At 42.8% G+C, this 16,322-nt stretch overlaps 1 protein-coding gene across 1 annotated transcript in view; it reads right to left on the reverse strand.

Moving 5' to 3' along the window:
* Positions 1-16,322, reverse strand: part of hsdl2 (hydroxysteroid dehydrogenase like 2) — a 127,956-nt gene that overhangs the window by 5,116 nt on the left and 106,518 nt on the right. The window contains exons 7-10 of the mRNA XM_055632435.1: positions 13,626-13,820; positions 10,786-10,857; positions 4,008-4,154; positions 1,235-1,363 (exon numbers count right to left, since the gene is read on the reverse strand). Of these exons, the coding sequence (XP_055488410.1) occupies positions 1,235-1,363; positions 4,008-4,154; positions 10,786-10,857; positions 13,626-13,820 (543 nt within the window). The remainder of the gene's footprint in view (positions 1-1,234; positions 1,364-4,007; positions 4,155-10,785; positions 10,858-13,625; positions 13,821-16,322) is intronic.

Genomic DNA, 16,322 nt, shown 5'->3' on the forward strand with positions numbered 1-16,322 from the left:
CTCTCCTACAGGCCTTCTCCTCGCCCATCATGTTCATCATTGCCGCAGGATAGGATACTCACGTGGGATGCACAGCGATCATTGCGCCCGCTCAACCACTTGTACAATGTGTGGGACCTGCGGCGATAGTAGTGCACGCCCAGTTGACCACTCTTGCAGAATAGTCCTGCAAACCTTGACCTTGGCAAGGAATTCCAAGGTGACAGCATATCCCACGGTGCTTTTCATGCTGTACACGTTGGTTGGTTTAATTTTCACATCCGTAGTTTATAGTTTGAAAGATCATCATCATGATTCATCCTCCATGATGCAGGGGACAAAATATCGGAAGACAAGCCAAAGAAGATGACATCTTAGGAACAAATGCAATGGAGGCGTTGAAAGAGATCAAACCAAACGCTAATGGAAAGAAAACCTAGAGGAAGTACAGCCCAGATACCTGAGGGAGTCGGGTATGTGACTGGTATAAGAAATGGTCCCTATATTCCATGGAAAAGCAGAGCAGTCAGAGCTATGATTATTATATGAATGTATATTCCATTTATCAGCCTGCAAGGCATTTCTTACTCAAAGGTGAGGGACAGGGGTAAACTAAATAAACATTTCAAAATTAAACTCAATAGAAATGTATTGGTCTTGCTCTTCTCTTGCTCCGCATCCAACTTCAGAAGGAGAATTAAACTAACCTGCAATGGCTTTAATTTTTCTTTATATAGATATAAAGAAATTATAGGAGCAGATAATTCTATTCATCTCCTGCATTAATAAACTGCAGATCTTCATGTGTCATGTCAGGCACAACTCTCTGTAATCCACCACTAATTCAGACATTTGCACTTTCCTGATGATCATGGCTAACATTGGCAGACTTGTCTTCAGCTGGAATTTGCTCTCCACACCTCTGAACCTGTCTGTCTCTCTCCTCTACAACCCTCTTTATTCCCCCCCCCTCCCCCAATCTACCACATTTGAAAGTCTCTTATTATTTCCTATATAGCTCAATATCAAATTTTGTTTAATTACTCTCCAATACAGTTTCTCAGGATGTTTTACTGCATTAAATGTCTTATTGCATTTAAATTGAAGCAGTTATTGTGAGGCAATAATAAGAAGGGAAATAGACCCAAGGCAAGAAGATGGATCGCTAAAGACATAGAGACCAACCATAATCTACCTTGATAACAAGACCACATTCACGACCAAATGATCTGGATGTCATTATATAAAGTCTCACCTGCAAACATTTTTACAAAGTCCTCGCTGCTCATGTTCATCTGTACATCTGCCTTTCCTGGGAAGCTTCCTTGCCCAGTGCCGCCATTTTCATTCTTTAAATCAATGTACCAGGTGCCCGGGTGATCACCTGCATGCACAAAGGAAAATGACCTAATGAAAAGCCATATGAGAGAATTTGATGGAACTATAAAAGTATTTCATTCAAGGTAAAGCATATAAAAATTCTGAAATACAGATATAGTTGCATTCAAGGTAGCCCTGGGAGGATAAACTTAGGAACTTACATTTATAACATTTGGAGTTTGGGAAAATGAGGAGTGATTTTATTGAAACATGTTAGATCCTATTGTGGTATGCCAGTGTTAATGTCAAGATGCTTCCATGGGAGGCAGAGTAGATTTTTTCACTAGTGGAAGAACCTTGAACAAGAGGACATAGTTACAAGATTAGGTAGTGGTTATTTAACAATGGGATGAATAGGAATTTCTGCTTGCACATTGTAGTAAATGTCTGGAATTCTTTACCTGACGGTTGTGAAGGCCAGATCATTGGGATATTTAAGGAGGGAGTAGCTAAATGTTTGAAAGATTAGGGAATTGAGGGCAATAAAGAACTGACGCAGAAGAGACAATGTCTGGGACGAAAAAAAAATTGTTCTGCATGGACTTGTAGGGCCGAGGTGGCCTGTTTCCGTGCTGTAATTGTTATATGGTTATATGGTTATAGATCAAACATAAAAAGGAATGACAGGGTGGGCGCTTAGGGCTGAGTGGCCTACTCATGCCTCTTGTTTTATGTTCTTAAAATGTGTCGGTAATACTGGAAGACCTTTATGGCTTCATGTTGTCATGTCATTATGAATTAAATGAGCAGATGTATCATTTCGATGGTAATAAAATCAAAGAGGAACAAGCTACAAACAAATCAAATGGAAGTGACTGCATTATTTTTGCTAAGTTCTGATATTTTCAGAAGTGACAGAATTAAGTGAATCATAAAAGAACCAGGGTACTTTTTATTCAATTACCGCAAGTAATAATGTTCTGGACTGTCTGAAAATGAGGTGGAAGTTGTTTCAATGACAACTTGAAAATGATTTAGATGAATACTTCAAAAGGAAAAATAAATCCTTTGGGATAAAGATCAGGGCATTAGTGTGTGGGTGGTGAAACTAATCAGTTCTTTTAAAAAGCTAGTAAAGTCTCAATGGTCCAAACACATTATTCCTCTATAATATCTTTGCCCTTTTTTCACAATTGTCAAATAATGCAGACAATTTTATAAGACCAGAAATCAGGCATTATAAAAGCAGAATGACTCAATTCTCAGCCCTTTGAACACAGAGGCTACTCATAAACTCCAAAGACAAAAATGAACAAGACTAGCTAACAGCTGTAATAAGCTGAAAGTCGAAAAAGCTCCACTGAAAGCACATCATGTGACATGGAGAGGGAGCTGGACAGCTTTTCCTATACGAAGCAGGAAGTAGCTCATTGTTAACACGTAGACACAAGGAACCAAAGATCTTCTAGAGGATCTATAGGATCTTTGCAAGGAACTGCACATACTGGTTTACAAAAAAAGACACAAAGCGCTGGAGTAACTCATTTGCATTTAAATTTGCAAATAAAATTGCATTTGGTCAGACTGCATCTCTGGACAACATGGATAGGCAACAATTTAGGTCAGGACCCTTCTTCAGTCTGTAGAGTTATCTGACCTGCTGAGTTACTCCAACACTTTGTGTCTTTTTTAACTCATTTGTTAGTTACACCACTACTCACCAAATGACTGCTTCATCACATTCCAAAGTAACTAATGAACTAATTTAACTTTATATACAGTGAAAGCCACCATGATGTCTTATTTAAAGCATTATTATTTTCTGCTTTCATATGGACATGCCGATTAAATTTAATCATTCTAATTATTAACATTGGCCGAAAAGGGTCACATGCCTAATTAAACTCAGGGTAAACATAAAATGGAACAGTCAGATCTATCTGCAAACTATTGGCCTTCAACATTAGATTGGTCAGCAAAATAAAAATTGCAGTGATATAGGGAGACATTTGTGGTTCCATGTTGTCACATTATTGTGGGTCAAATTAGCAGATGTGTCGTGCCGATAATAATGCAAGCAAGTACAGAGGAATAAACTATAACCTTCAACATGCACTTCCTAGTAATCATTCTGTTCTCGTCAACCTCCTGATATAAAGAGACAGGTCTTTAACTATCATTGAGATGCATAATATGCCTTGGAAAAAGGATGGGATTGGGAAAGTTGATGTAGATATCATGATGAATTAGATTGGAGAGACGACTGAGTTGAAAATGAAAATTGTGATAAAATATCTAAGATGTGATCTCCTGCCTGTAATGGTCAGGGGGGAAATCACCAGTGGACCTTTTATCTTTGTACCACCTGATCTTTTGTTATTCTAGCTACTGTGACAAGGCGCAGGTTTGATTGACCAGTTAATCCTTCCTGTCACAAAAGTCCGCTTCTGACCTCACATACAAAATTAATTTCAGTCATTGGTACTGGAGTGTAAAGCTATGGTTTCTGCTAAAACACTTTTATAAACAACTGTGAAAGCACATGATTCAGGGAATAACTGGAATAGAGTTTGGGAACATGTCAAGCCTACTACCAAAACAAGAGGAAGTTATGAAAGTCCCCAATTAATTTGTCAGTTTGAAAGATGTACAATCATAAAAATATTGGCTTTCAAGACTGCTAGCATTAATCTTGCACGTCACTTTACCAGACAATTCAAACTGATAAACCCCTGCTGTGGATTTCACCACCTCAGGAGTGAGTGCTCCATCAATAGCCTTGAACGTCTCGGCGACAGGTCCTTGAGCTGTTGCTGAAACCTGCTGTTTTCCTGCTTCAAACTTGGGAGTTGCACCTACAAAGAAATATGAAGTTAATTCTACCTGGAATTTTACCTTGTTTACAATACAGACACAACCGAGTTGTTGACACATCACAAATCACAGAAGAAGGTGGGACCAACAAAGCATTCAGGATTATTGATTTTGTTTATACTATGCCTCAAAATATTATTCCATTTACTTTGAATGCTGCAAAGTGGTCATATGTCACTCAGCTGGAAGCCCCATAATAAAAGTTGTTAAATTAGTTACGTTTATCGACAAAGAATCCTCAGTGTGGTTATCTTGCACTTGGTCTCAACGCCTCCTTCCCCAAACTTTGATGCAGTAGAATGAGATCTGTGCAATTCCCAATAGCAGCTGCTGTACAATGTTGCTGCCAACTGCATCGCAGGCTGCCAATGTATAGAAGGGAAAATGCGGGAGAGAGCAGCAGAGTGGCACTGCTGGTAGAGTGGTTGTCTCACAGTGTCAGAGAACCGGGTTCGATCCTGCTATCGGGTGCTCTGGTCTCCTCCTACCTCCCAGCGACGCGGGGGTGCGTAGGTTAATTGGTCTTTGTTAAAATTTCCTCTAGTGTGTAGGGAGTGGATGAGAAAGTGGGATAACATAGAACTAGTGTGAATGGGTGAACGGCCTGGACTCAGTGCGCTGAAAGGCCTCTTTCCAAAATGATAGTGTGGAGGGAAGAAGAAAAGACATGTTTTCATTCTATCTAGCCACTCCGTCCCAGTGCCAAGGATTCAGTCCATGATTCATCACAGTGCTCGGAGAGCCACAGGTCTCGGCCTGAAACATCACCTATTCCTTTTCTCCAGAGATGCTGTCTGACCCACTGATTTCTACAGCTTTTTGTGTCTATCTTCAATCTACCTTGCCAGCATTGAACAGTGATGTCTACAATGAAACGCTGCTGCAGGCAGAAGCATGCAACGCAGATCTGCGGCACAAGGAGATACTGATCTGCCAGGCAGGCACAACAAGGAAGCAAAATGTTGATGTCCAAGCAGAGCCACTCTAATTCACTGTGGCTGGCAAAATGCTGCAGGGGTTGGTTCTACTCTTACTGTGAATGAAATATACAGGTTGCATATTTTTACATAAATTTTCAATTGATTATCGAAAATGAGTTTGTCATACACTGATGTTGAGGAATTGACACCTACATGAAGGTGAACTACCAACCAATGGACAGGACTTCAACTGCATTCAATTACAACAAATGTACACGCAATGATTTGTATGCATATTTTACACATACAAATAGGCACACATGGGTCCAATTTCTTGGCAACAGAATACAAACCAAAGGAAATTATGCTGGATAATTTAGTCCAAACTTGAGCACATTTTCATAAGGATGTCAAGGCTGTGGAAGACACAGAGGCTGTCAGCTTGAACAGTACCAGAGGTAAGTGATCATGCAGTTACTGCGATAACTCTTCACAGAGCGGGGATGCCCAAGGACAGAACTAATTTGGGAGTGTTCAAAGTTGTGACTGGGTGTAGTGTACAATGAAGGAGAAACTAACTCCACGAGCAGGAGGGTTAATTATCAGATGACACAGATTGAAGATGATGAGTGAAAAAATCTGAAGGGAGATCTGGAGATTTTCTTTTCCTAGTTGCCATTGAATTATGATGATCTAAGATACACTTCCTAAAATAGTGGGAGCAAATTCAACGGCAAATTTCAGAGAGAATTAACCATAAGCTTGCTAGGACCATAATTACGGCACCATGAGGAGAGACAGAATACGTCTTTCAAAGATCTGCATCAGCACAATAAACAGAAAGGCCACCTTCTGTGTCCTGTGATTTAATGACTGTTGACTGCACAGTTTGTACCTGCAGACTCTAATAATAAAATAATTCTGGTGAAAGTAATAAACATTTAGTGCTGCGAAGCACGTTTCCAGTACTGGGGTACATTGCAAGAATTTGCTTTTTCCGAAACTGTGTCGAGCTCAACTGGAGTCAATTATAAAAGATGAAACTGCCGCACATTTGGATAGCAGTAACAGGATCGATCCGAGTCAGCATTTGATTTACGAACGGGAAATCATGCTTGATTAATCTTCTGGAATTTTTTGAGGATGTAACTAGGAAAATGGACAAGGGAGAGACAGTGGATGTAGTGCACCTGGACTTTCAGAAAGCATTTGATAAGGTCCCACATAGGAGATTAGTGGGCAAAATTAGAGTGCATGGTATTGGGGGTAGGGTACTGACATGGATAGAAAATTAGTTGGCAGACAGGAAACAAAGAGTAGGGATTAACAGTGTTAAAGAGGGAACTGCAGATGCTGGAGAATCGAAGGTTACACAGAAAAGCTGGAGAAACTAGGCGGGTGCAGCAGCATCTATGGAGCGAAGGAAATAGGCAACGTTTCGGGCCGAAACCCTTCTTCAGACTGATCAGGGGTGGGGGTGGGTGGGGACAAGAAAGGGAAAAGGAGGAGTAGCCGGAAGGCTGGAGGGTGGGAGGAGACAGCAGGGGAGCTGAGGAAGGGGAGGAGACAGCAAGGACTAACAGAATTGGGAGAAGTCGATGTTCATGCCCCCGGGGTGCAGACTCCCCAAACGGAATATGAGGTGCTGTTCCTCCAATTTCCGGTGCTGCTCGCTGTGGCCATGGAGGAGACCCAGGACAGAGAGGTCGGAGGCGGAGTGGGAGGGGGAGTTGAAGTGCTGAGCCACCGGGAGGTCAGCTAGGTTATTGCGGACCGAGCGGAGGTGTTCGGCGAAACGATCGCCCAACCTCCGCTTGGTCTCACCGATATAGATCTGCTGACATCTAGAGCAGCGGACGCAATAGATGAGGTTGGAAGAGATGCAGGTAAACCTCTGTCGCACCTGGAACGATTGCTTGGGTCCCTGAACGGAGTTGAGGGGGGAGGTAAAGGGACAAGTGTTGCATCTGCTGCGGCCGCAAGGGAAAGTGCCCGGGGAGGGGGTGGACCGAGAGGGAAGGGAAGAATTGACAAGGGAGTTATGGAGGGAGCGGTCTTTGCGGAAGGCAGATATGGGGGGAGATGGGAAGATGTGGCCAGTAGTGGGGTCACGTTGGAGGTGGCGAAACTGACGGAGGATTATTTTTTGTATGTGATGGCTGGTGGGGTGAAAGGTGAGGACTAGGGGGACTCGGCCCTTGTTGCGAGTGCGGGGATGGGGAGAGAGAGCAGTGTTGCGGGGTATGGAAGAGACCCTGGTGCGAGCCTCATTTATGGTGGAGGAGGGGGAACCCCCGTTCCCTGAATAGTGAGGACATTTCAGATGTCCTGGTGTGGAACGCCTCATCCGTGGAGCAGATACGGCGTAGACGGAGGAATTGGGAGTAGGGGATGGAGTCCTTACAGGAAGCAGGGTGGGAAGAAGTGTAGTCCAGATAGCCATGGGAGTCAGTGGGTTTATAGTGTATGTCGGTTAGAAGTCTATCACCTGCAATGGAGATAGTGAGGTCAAGGAATGGTAGGGAAGTGTCGGAGATGGTCCAGGTGTATTTCAGTGCCGGGTGGAAATTAGTGGTGAAGTGGATGAAGTCAGTCAGTTGTGTGCGGGTGCAGGAGGTGGCACCAAAGCAGTCGTCGATGTAGCGGAGGTAGAGGTTGGGGATGGGGCCCTGGTATGTATTGAACAAGGATTGCTCGACGTAACCTACAAATAGGCAGGCATAGCTGGGGCCCATGCGTGTGCCCATAGCTACGCCTTGTATTTGGAGGAAGTGGGAGGAGTCGAACTCGAAGTTATTGAGGGGATAACAAAACACTTCTAACCGACATACACTATAAACCCACTGACTCCCATGGCTATCTGGACTACACTTCTTCCCACCCTGCTTCCTGTAAGGACTCCATCCCCTACTCCCAATTCCTCCGTCTACGCCGCATCTGCTCCACGGATGAGGCGTTCCACACCAGGACATCTGAAATGTCCTCACTATTCAGGGAACGGGGGTTCCCCTCCTCCACCATAAATGAGGCTCGCACCAGGGTCTCTTCCATACCCCGCAACACTGCTCTCTCTCCCCATCCCCGCACTCGCAACAAGGGCCGAGTCCCCCTAGTCCTCACCTTTCACCCCACCAGCCATCACATACAAAAAATAATCCTCCGTCAGTTTCGCCACCTCCAACGTGACCCCACTATTAGCCACATCTTCCCATCTCCCCCCATATCTGCCTTCCGCAAAGACCGCTCCCTCCATAACTCCCTTGTCAATTCTTCCCTTCCCTCTCGGTCCACCCCCTCCCCGGGCACTTTCCCTTGCGGCCGCAGGAGATGCAACACTTGTCCCTTTACCTCCCCCCTCAACTCCGTTCAGGGACCCAAGCAATCGTTCCAGGTGCGACAGAGGTTTACCTGCATCTCTTCCAACCTCATCTATTGCGTCCGCTGCTCTAGATGTCAGCAGATCTATATCGGTGAGACCAAGCGGAGGTTGGGCGATCGTTTCGCCGAACACCTCCGCTCGGTCCGCAATAACCTAGCTGACCTCCCGGTGGCTCAGCACTTCAACTCCCCCTCCCACTCCGCCTCCGACCTCTCTGTCCTGGGTCTCCTCCATGGCCACAGCGAGCAGCACCGGAAATTGGAGGAACAGCACCTCATATTCCGTTTGGGGAGTCTGCACCCCGGGGGCATGAACATCGACTTCTCCCAATTCTGTTAGTCCTTGCTGTCTCCTCCCCTTCCTCAGCTCCCCTGCTGTCTCCTCCCACCCTCCAGCCTTCCGGCTACTCCTCCTTTTCCCTTTCTTGTCCCCACCCACCCCCACCCCTGATCAGTCTGAAGAAGGGTTTCGGCCCGAAACGTTGCCTATTTCCTTCGCTCCATAGATGCTGCTGCACCCGCTCAGTTTCTCCAGTTTTTCTGTGTAACCGTAGGGATTAACAGGTTCCTTTCAGAATGGCAGGCAGTGACTAGTGGGGTACCGCAAGGCTCGGTGCTGGGACCACAGCTATTTACAATATACATCAATGATTTAGATGAAGGAATTCAAAGTAACATTAGCAAATTTGCAGATGACACAAAGCTGGGTGGCAGCGTGAACTGTGAGGAGGATGCAGCGTGACATGGACAGGTTGGGGGAGTGGGCAGATGCATGGCAGATGCAGTTTAATGTAGATAAATGTGAGGTTATCCACTTTGGTAGCAAAAACAGGAAGGCAGATTGTTATCTAAATCATGTCAAGTTGGGAAAAGGGGAAGTACAACAGGATCTGGGGGTCCTTGTTCATCCATCAATGAAAGAAAGCATGCAGGTACAGCAGGCAGTGAAGAAAGCGAATGGCGAGGAGTTGAGTATAGGAGCAAAGAGATCCTCCTGCAGTTGTACAGTGCCCTAGTGAGACCACACCTGGAGTATTTTGTGCCGCTTTGGTCCCCAAATTTGAAGAAGGACATTCTTGCTATTGAGGGAATGCAGCGTAGGTTCACAAGGTTAATTCCTGTGATGGCGGGACTGTCATATGCTGAGAGAATGGAGCGGCTGGTCTTATATACTCTGGAAATTTGGATGAGAGGGGATCTTATTGAAACATATAAGATTATTAAGGGTTTGGACATGCTAGAGGCAGGAAACATGTTCCAGATGTTGGGGGGGTCCAGAACCAGGGGCCACAGTTAAAGAATAAGGGGTAAGCCATTTAGAGCGGAGATGAGGAAACACTTTATCACACAGAGAGTTGTGAGTCTGTGGAATTCTCTGCCTCAGAGGCCGGTTCTCTGGATACTTTCAAGAGAGAGCTAGATAGGACTCTTCAAGATAGCGGAGTCAGGGGATATGGGGAGAAGGCAGGAACGGGGTACTGATTGTGGATGATCAGCCATGATCACATTGAATGGCGGTGCTGGCTCGAAGGGCCGAATGGCCTACTCCTGCACCAATTGTCTACTGTCTATTATCTATTGTCATCTTCATGCAACATTCAGGCTGAAAGCTGGTGCACAGTCCCCCTTTGGATATTGTAACTGTGCCCATTTTACCTTGTTGGCTTCATATCGGCTGACCATGGGCTTGCAGGTGGTCCATTTCTCTGATGCCCCTGTGCCTGACAGGGGTATTGTAATAATCAATGCAAAGCCCATCAACCTCTCCAGCCTGGAAGTGAATTATTTAAACGGCTGACTTATTCTGCACTGGACAAGAACTATTTTAAGAAAATAGCTTTAATTTTTCTCTCTATCAATTTTTCTTCCCATCGTTTTGAAAATGAACTATTTTCTTCTCCATGATTCCTCTATTCCTTTTTAAAAATCGTTAGTTCTCATCCATACTGTCCAATTGTTTGCTGAAGTACCAGATGCCCTAATTCCAAGATCGTTGTCATTCTGAAACACAGTAGAAGGCAGTAGAAGCGAGCATAACAGTACACGGCACAGGGGGCATCACTCGATTAAATTCTAATGCATTTTCATTTACAGTTCATAGTACCAACAGAGTAACACAAACTTCTAAATATGGACTTAAACTCCAATCTGTATACAGAACATCAAGAATTTGGTTCCTCACCCATAATTTAGCATAAACTATTTGACTTGATCACAGAGATGAGGATAAACAGAAACTATAGATTGAGCTCTATCTGGCTATCAATCTGCTATGGCAACTGAAGGAATGCATTGAAATGAATAGGAAACACACCGTAGTCTTGCATCTTCTTGGCTAAGCTTACTGGATCTTCATCCAAAAAGAAATCAGGTAATAGTGGATGGCCTGTAAACAAACAACAGAGGTCATTCACATGCTGTCCAGTTTAATTAAAACATTTTAAGATGACAGTAAGAAGAACAATCTCTGCACGTTACCTCAAAATAACCCTTTTCAATTTGGCTGCTCCAAAATGGCCAATCTGCAACAGCTTGCCTCTTTTATATGCTGGTCCTTTCTCACCAAGACTGTCAATAGGACTTTAAGATGGTAATGTATTTATATTATTTATCTTCCTTAGCAAATCTTAAATATCCTCAAATGCCATTGCTTATCCTGTTCACCCATCTCCTTGTGGTCACTCTTCACCAATTCCTGGTTCAGTAATGTGAACATTTTAGAATTTACATTCTTGTTTTTAAATGTCCCACATCCCTTTAAGTGTAGCCACTCAATCTTGCAAATCTTTGAGATGAATGTTCCTGCAGTTCTGCTTCCTTGATTCTCTTCCTCTCACTTCCATTGTTCCATGTCGCTTCAGTTCCCAAGGCCCTCAGCTCTGAAATGCTCCCACTATCTCTTTCTGCCTCAGCCCTCTCTATCAAGCTATTACTTCAAACAACTATTTAACAAAGTTGTTCATAACCTATTGGAACATGTCTCTGAGAGTTTAATAATGTTTATTTTGTCTAATGATACTCCTGAGAAGCATTCGGAGATACTTTATGGCATAAAATATCCTGTATAACTGCAAGCTGTCAGAGCAGTGAGAAACTCCACATGATTTAATGATCTACAATTACAGTATAAATAAAAGTAACGTATCCCAAGATTGTGCAGTAATGATTTACACATTTCCTTTAATAAAATAGTCTCCACCTTCAAAGGCAACCAGAGTGAGAAAAGTCTTCGCCATAGATCAGGTTCATACTCAAGGCTCTCAAGTGCACCATAGCACACGATCTTAAACCAGCTATCACCCTGGGTCAATGATGATTCAGGGTACAGGGTAAATGAGAGAAGAGTGAAAATAAAGACCTCTCTAAGGTAATAAAAGTATTTTGTAATCTATCCTATCAACCTAATTAAAAATAATCTGACAAAGCACAGTTTCTAAATCTACCCATTTTATATATCCTTTGCAACCAGGGTACTTCCAATCCACCTTCTGTGGTGGTGTTCTGAAAATGGAAAAGGCACCAACTTCAGAGGCCAAGGCTTTTTCCTGGCACCAATGGTCCTGACAGAATTTGCATGGGCTTCTTTGTGGAAGTCCTGAAGCCAGTTTGCTGTTTTTTTCTGCTTTGCTACATGTACCTTGGCTGCTTCTGCACCCCAGCTCTCCGTTGAGTCCTGTGCAGAAGCACAGATCTAGCGTTGCTATGGTTCACGGCACTGGCAACAAGCCTCCATTCCCTGTGTCTTGTAACAAGCCCACAGGACTTTCAATTTTAATTCTTGTGCTCAGGAAAAATCATGTTGATTTGAGCATGAAGCACATTTATTATTATAACAATATTAAACATAACTGAAAACGGGAGGCTTCAGACAGTTTCCCTAAAGAATTAAAAGCAATGTCTATCATTCCATTGATAAATCATGTTAAATTGCTTTTCTGGCCGCAATTAAAAATATCAAAAATAGCTCATCTACAAATCCATTTGATATTTATCTAATTAATATAAGGCCCAATGGTTCTTATGGTTTTTATTTAGCACCAAACACACTTCCTTCCTTCCCACCATCTCAGAACCTGCCTCATTACATTTAAGACACAGAAACGCTGCAGTTGCTGGGATCTGGAACAAAGAACAAGCTGGTGGACTAACTCAGTGGGTGAGGCAGCATCTGTGGAGACAACTGGATATCTCCCCTTTACACTCTCAATCCTGATGCCACATCTCAAACCGATATGTCGACAATCCCTTTGCATCCACAGACGCTGCCTGACATGCTGAGGTCGTCCAGCAGCATGTTTTTTGCTCAATACATTTGAGTTGGACTCTCTCTGAGATTGGATTTTGCAAATGCTCAGAATGATCTTGAGGTTGCGAATAGCTGAACTGCAACCTGCACAGTTATTCAACTCAGCCAAAGTCCCTTAAACTAAACAATTAATATTGCGTGCCACTTCCTGTGTCGCAGGAAAATCCTTTGTTAACAGTGTACTGTAACAATGTAGTTGAGGATTCTGGCCAGATGGAGATACTGAGGAGGAAACGTCCAAAGTCTCCTCACATTCAGCCACTTCCTCTTTAGTTACCACACTGCAACCATAAAACCAACAGGTTAGTTTCAAAAAAGGAGAATGCCTTTCAGCCCAAATGCAGATGCATTTTCATTTTTGGATTTTTGATCTCCTATGCTCTTATCATGCCTTTTAAAACAAGTCATAACATCAAGGCAATCTAACGACAAAGCAAAACAACTGCAGGTGCTGGAAATCGGAAATAAAAAGAGACAATATGGAATATTTATGGAGATGGGAAAGATGGAGAGAAAGAGGGTTAACTATTCAGTTCAATGGTTTTTCATCAGTTTCTCTCTCCAGATACTTTTTGACCTATGAATATTCCCACCATTTCCTGTTTTGCTTGTATCCTCACTGACAATTATTAAATCATAGTCACAGACCTCCCAAGTGCAGGAAATAACCAACTTTCCATTTATCAAAACCTTGTCCACCTACTAAGGAACCTACTAAGATAAAATCATCCCTTAGGCACCTCTGCTCCTGTGTAAACACACGTTCAGTTCTTTTCAACTAACTATGGTGAATACTGGATTCAATTTATTTGGTCTATGTTTTAAAAATGAACAAACTGAGCTCATACCTGGTTCAACCGCATAAACATCAAAGTCTCTTATGCCTTCTGTTTGAAGGAATTCTTCATCGATGACAAAGTTGCCAGTGAATGACTTTGGCCTGCAGAAAATGGCATAGGCAGCATCAGCCATTATCTCAGGCTTCCTGCACTGGCTGCTCACCTCCGATCCTCCCAGCATGTCCATCGCTGCTGTATGAATTGCTGAAAGTTGTAAAAATGAAAAAAATGTTTTTTTTTTAATCTAAAATTGAAACTTACAGGTTAATTCTGTTGTTTGCTATCACAGATTATTACATGAATCAGCATGGAGATTCACAAGTTTTAGAATATCAAAATATTACAGGGTTCACAGAACAATAAGCAATGGCAGCCAACACAGCAGATCCTAAGGTTAGAGATACAGAGACATACAGCCGAAAAAAGGCTCTTTGGCCCATTGAGTCCACACCGACCATTAAGCACCCATTTACGTTAACCCAAACCTAACCCATTTTATTCTCATCGCATTCATGCAGATTCAACCAAGTTATCAGACTCTTGAACAGACCTCTCATATGCTGAAGATGTATTCCCAATCTCCCAATCCACTTTATTGCAGTTCTTGTGCTTCAGTAAATCTATACTTTCTCTGCAGCTATGAGATAATACTCTACACTGCTTCCTTTCTCGTTTGCAACATGCCCAACAAAAAATAATCTAACCATTTACCCGTAATATTCAATTACATTACCATCTCTAAGCCTCGACCATCATCATCCTGAAGCCTACCATTGATCAGAAACCTAGCTGGACCATACACAGACCATACACAAACTATGAGCAACTCACCTCCTGACACCCAAAGCCTTTCAATCATCTCCAAGAAAGACCCAAATGCAATGTATTACTCACCGATTGCCTGAATGATGTTCAAGATGGCCAACACCATCGAAGACAAAACAACCCACTTTATTAATACCCCTGCTACCACTCTTTACCATTCAACCCACCCCCTCCCTCTGCCAAGGGAAGAGCCATAGAATGATACAGTGTGGAAACCGGCCCTTCAGTCTAACTTGCCCACATCGGCCAACAATGTCCCAGCTACTCTAGTGCTACTTGCCTACTACGCTTGGTCCATATCGCTCCAAACCTGTCCTATCCATGTATCTGTCCAACTGTCTCTTAAACGATGGGATAGTCCCAGCCTCTACTACCTCCTCTGGCAGCTTGTTCCATACTCCCACCACTAGAAGACTACTCCTCTAGACTTCCCTCCACACCTCACATCATCAGAATTTGGAAATATATCATTGTTCCTTCATTGTCATTCAGTCTAAATCCAAAGCCTCATGCAACAGAAAGCCAACAGCAGTTCAAGCCATTGTTGCGAGGGAAATTAGAATTGGTAAATAATGGCTGAGCTTGCCAGTGATGCTCAGATCCTTGTTAAAGAAGACACTTTTGACATGCCTTGTAAGGGGCTGTAATTTCAAGATAACTTCTATACTTTCTTTATAGGAAACAGCACAAATTGGTCATAAGGATAATGACAGACAAGAATGTGATTATCATTATTTTTATAAATTGAAATGTCACACTTCACTTATGTCAAATATACATAAGCAAATTCATCCATATATATATATATATTAATGTAAAATTAAAGTATTACTTCCTCCATTTGGACAATTACTCCTGTGTGAGTCGGACTTGTTTCCTGGCCAGTTCTCTAGGTTTTGAATTGACTGATTAGGCCAATATGGAATCTACAATCAGCCACAGTGATACGCACCTTTCACCGTTTTCACTGGGTTTCCTTCTGCTACTGAATAGTGCAAATGCTCAGTGCCCTCCCAATGCTCTGTGGATCTGGAGGATGTTGCCAAGTTGGCAATGGTGGTAGCTCTCCATTACTTTAGGTGCCTATTGTAGCTGGTCCACATCTCTGAACCATATGAATGAGGAGGAATCATTGCTGCCCAGTAGATTATTAGGTCTGTGTTGGATCTGGAGGTCTTAACTTCATTCATTTCCTCAGATACACTGGAGGTTATGGTGAATTTCACCAGCAATGTTTGCCTCTACTAATGGTAGCTGTATACTGCACACAAAGAAGTTTGCATTTTCCAGGATCTCGTCATGCATGTTTATTGTAAGAGGGTACATATATTGGTAAGATTGGTAATTGGTATTTGGTAAGATTACAGATATGCACGACTACTGCCCAAAAGTATATTTAAAATATAATGAAGCACCATTTATTAATAGCTGCACTGAAAGTAATAGGCAGGCATTTAAAAAGGTACTGATCAATAGTGGTTCAACTGCTAAAGGGACAATATTATCGAACTACATGGATTAATAATTATGCTACATTACTGAAGCGTACTACCACAGGAAAGCAACACAGGATAATAATCAGTAAGACATTATGATGTATCATTCATGCTAATTATCAACAACATCAAGTTCTTCCTTCCTCAAGTTTAAACAATTGCCTTATTTACAACATTTATGATTAATGGACACTCCCAAGTTGCGATCAATACTAGACCGATTCCACAACTATTTCAATTCTTATGAACTGCAAATGACAGGAAGCACAGTCTGCCCTTCAAAACTCTTCTTGTGCCATGCTGTGAGCAATAATAGCCAGCTTTCTGAACTCAATCCTGCACAAGCAATCTGCGTATTTCAGCAACATTAGCAACATCTGAAGTG

The sequence above is a fragment of the Leucoraja erinacea genome, chromosome 3 (genome assembly GCF_028641065.1).
Source record: "Leucoraja erinacea ecotype New England chromosome 3, Leri_hhj_1, whole genome shotgun sequence".
NCBI lineage: Eukaryota > Metazoa > Chordata > Chondrichthyes > Rajiformes > Rajidae > Leucoraja > Leucoraja erinaceus.